At 42.9% G+C, this 3,716-nt stretch overlaps 1 protein-coding gene across 1 annotated transcript; it reads left to right on the top strand.

Annotated features, from left to right (window-relative positions):
* The first annotated feature begins 1,230 nt into the window (after window positions 1-1,230).
* LOC118754457 (protein snail-like) lies at window positions 1,231-3,492 on the top strand. The gene has a single exon (XM_036489333.1). It carries the CDS (start codon window positions 1,537-1,539, stop codon window positions 2,908-2,910), a length of 1,374 nt encoding a protein of 457 aa, XP_036345226.1. The 5' UTR covers window positions 1,231-1,536; the 3' UTR covers window positions 2,911-3,492.
* The last annotated feature ends 224 nt before the right edge of the window (window positions 3,493-3,716 follow it).

Raw genomic sequence — 3,716 nt, 5'->3', positions numbered from 1 at the left:
TAAATGTCAATCAATTTTATTTCACTTTTTACAAAACCTCTAGTTTATAAAGATCATAGTCCTTACTCGATGCCATAACAGGAGAAGCTATTTTCGACACAAAACCATTTTTTTTTTTGTTAAAATCAAAATGCACATGTCGGAGTTAAAGTACATTCCTTCAGAAGTAATTCGTTTTATTTATGTAATTTTTTGGGGCAAGTAGGAAAACCACTTTTAAATTAAACATTGTTTAAGAAATGCCTTTTTTGTCAAAAATCTCTCTCTTGGCCCACTGTGCACACCAGTACGGCAGCAGCACTGGAAGGAGTGACGTCAGCTAAGACCAGAATAGCCAAGCGGAGCTGAGTGCGTGAAGTTGGAGGGTTAGGATATCAGTGAAGTTGATTCACTAGCGGACAGGACATGCCAATGAACCACTGAGCGTTTGAGTTTTAATGAGCGGATTCTGAGTTATATACAGAAAAGGCGTCTGTGGCTAGAAACTGTTGATTGATTGTTGAACACCATAGGGTAGGTTAATGGCAAACAAAGGTTTTCAACTCAAAAATAGCCGATTGAGACTAGTTGGAGGATGCTTGGTACTACGCTCAAGCAGCAATACAGCACACACAGGTACTAGAGACTTGTGTTGATATCAGCTCGTTCGTCTACAGCTCGACTGGTTGATTGGCTCGGTGGGGTTGGCTGTCTGCGCATGCATTAAGGGATTTCCACGACGTATTTCCCAATGAATGGGCACGTGTATGATGATGCGTATGCGCCTGCATGTGTGAGTGCGTGCGTGCTACAACAGCTACATATATGTAGCTATAGAGTAGGTAGAGCTAGCTGCTGTGACAGTTTTTTTCCACATGGTATATGGAAAGCACGCAATAAGGGGGAAAAACAATTAGTGTTTTGAATTGTTAACGCAATAGCAGCAGCACAAACAACAACAATTTAATATATGGGGAATACGCTCGAGTGAATATAGAGTAGAGTAGAGTAGAGTAGAGTAGGTAGCGCATGAGTGTTGTTGTTGTACGGAGTTTGTGTTTTTTTTTTGGACAGCAGAGCCACCACCACCACCGTCTGCCAGCCAGCAAGCCAACCAACCATCAGTGCGGGCTGGCCGTGGCCGTGGCAATCAATTGAGTAGAATCTGCTTTAAATGTTCATTGCGTCACCAAACAGGCAAACTATAAAAGACCAGGGCCTGTCAACGAACCCGTCATAGCAGCAGCAGTGCTCGCAGAGTGAGGAACAACATCGAAAATTTTGAAGAATAAAAACAAAATAAAAAAAATCTAAATCGAATTACATAATTTCATGTGCTGAAGACGAACTTCGTCGCTGCGCTGTTTTGATTTTTTTTCATTGTGAGATAATAGTAAAAGACAATAATAAAAAAGTGCGCAATACTATTTGTGAAATAGACACAGCTCGACAAAAAAGATTAAAAAAAAGCGTAAAAAAAAAACAGTTCAAAAGTTTATTAAAAAATCAAGTGCAAAATCTACACTTTATATATCAAAAGAACACACATCCCCGAAAATGGCCACCACACACGCCGCCCAGGATACAACCACAAAATACAAAAGTTGTCCGCTCAAGAAGCGGCCCATCAAGTACGAGCAAGCAGGCGAAAAGGAAACAGTACTTCCCGCGATCGCTATTGCACCGCTACAATATTACGCCGCAGCCGCTGCCTTCCAAGTGGCCACCGTCACCACCATCAAGCAGGAGCCGCATCTAGAGCACCTCCAAGACGAACAGCCGCAAGATCTTTCGCTGAAACGTAAAGCCAGCGTGAACTTTGCAGACTACAGCGTGCCCGCTAAGCGTGAATATGTGCTCAATCTCTCCAAGTGCAGCTATCCGGATGCGACATTGTCTATACCAACCCAGCACTACCGTCCCGATTCGCCGGCCAACTCTGTGAACTCACTTCATAACGCGGAGTTTGCTTTGACATCATCGTCGGCTATGCTTTCGCCGGCTGGGGATTACGACGAGGCAGAGTATCACCAACAGCAGCCAGCCAACATACACTTACGTGGCCTGACCGCTGCCACCAGTGGCTACACCACAGCCTCCACCAACTACAAATCAGCCTTCATGCTAGCCGCTGGCGCAACACCGATGACAGCGCTTTGGAGCGCCTACCAACCAGCGTTGAGCGGTGGCAGTCTCAGCTCGATCTTTCCTTCGCCAGCCTCTTCGATCGCCACCTCACCACGTTCGGCGTACAGCTATCAACATATGACACCACCATCCAGTCCGGGTTCGGAAGCTGGCTCAGAGCCTGAGGATCTTAGCGTACACAATGATATACCACTGCCAGCTTTGTATCATCACACCGAACTGGCATTGTCTGCATCGTCCTCGAGCAGCGGTGGCAGCAAATCGCTAAAGTGCCATGATAGCGCTGCCTCGGCTCACCACAGCTCAAGCTCCAATGCGGCACAAAAGCAGGCGAATTATCGCTACAAATGCGATAAGTGTAGCAAAATGTACTCCACCTCGATTGGCCTATCCAAGCATCAGCAATTCCATTGCCCTGCCGCCGTTTGCAATCAGGATAAGAAGCAACATTCATGCCATGAGTGTGGCAAGTTGTACACCACTGTCGGCGCTCTGAAGATGCACATACGCACCCATACATTGCCCTGCAAATGTCCCATTTGCGGCAAGGCTTTTTCGCGCCCTTGGCTATTGCAGGGCCATATACGCACACACACCGGCGAGAAGCCCTTCCACTGCAGCGACTGTCCGCGCTCGTTTGCCGATCGCTCGAACTTGCGCGCCCACCAACAGACCCATGTCGAGGTGAAGCGGTACGCCTGCAAGGTATGCAACAAATCCTTCTCGCGCATGTCGCTGCTCAACAAGCATGCTAGCTCCAATTGCACCATTACAATTGCATAGATTAGCGTGCGGCGTGTTGGGGTTTGAAGTGAATTGAACGTTCGTGAATTGAGCGACAATAATTGCCTTGGAAAAACGTTACGCGTACCTACAAAAAAGTGCCAGCAGCAGTGAGGAGTGGGTGCTCAATCCAAACGAAAAGAAATACTCAGTATTTTATTTGAATTGCATTCAATTTATTTATTTGTATGTAAATTTATTTTAATTTTGAAGTGTAAATAGTGTAACTTATTGAATTTCTATTTATATATGTAATCGCATTTGTGGCAGCATTGAGTTTATGTTTTATAAGTTCTAGTCGAATTCGTTTTATTTGGAATTTCGAAAAATTCTTTTAAGTTGTGTTTGTTATTTAAAACTTTTGTTTTTAGTTTTGAATTATTTTTTTATATATTTTTTTTTTGTTTAAAAAGTTTTATTTTTATTTCAAGTGTATATTTGAGTTAATTTAACTTGCCAGAAGCAGCACTCGACCAAATTTGCTCATAAGAATACAAATTTAGAATTAAACTTTTTATATAAATTTTAGTGTAAGCAATTTTTATATAGAAAAACTATACAAATTGTTGTAATAGTTTATAAGTTGGCTATTTTTATTAAGCTTATTTTTATAAAATGGGGGACACTAAATTTAAATACATACAAACAAACAAACAAATTTAATGAAAGTATTTTGTATTAAAAAAAAAAAAAATCGGCAGTTTAGAGGTGGCGCACAGTGTACCGTTTTGGAAAAAGGAGACAAACAGGAGTGCTTAACAGTGCGCGCTACCATTCGGCAGGGTCTGGGTTCAAGACCTTATCAA

Source organism: Rhagoletis pomonella, unplaced genomic scaffold, assembly GCF_013731165.1.
Source record: "Rhagoletis pomonella isolate Grant_MI unplaced genomic scaffold, Rhpom_1.0 Rhpom_scaffold_03929, whole genome shotgun sequence".
Lineage (NCBI taxonomy): Eukaryota > Metazoa > Arthropoda > Insecta > Diptera > Tephritidae > Rhagoletis > Rhagoletis pomonella.
This window is presented reverse-complemented; position numbering and strand designations above follow the sequence as displayed.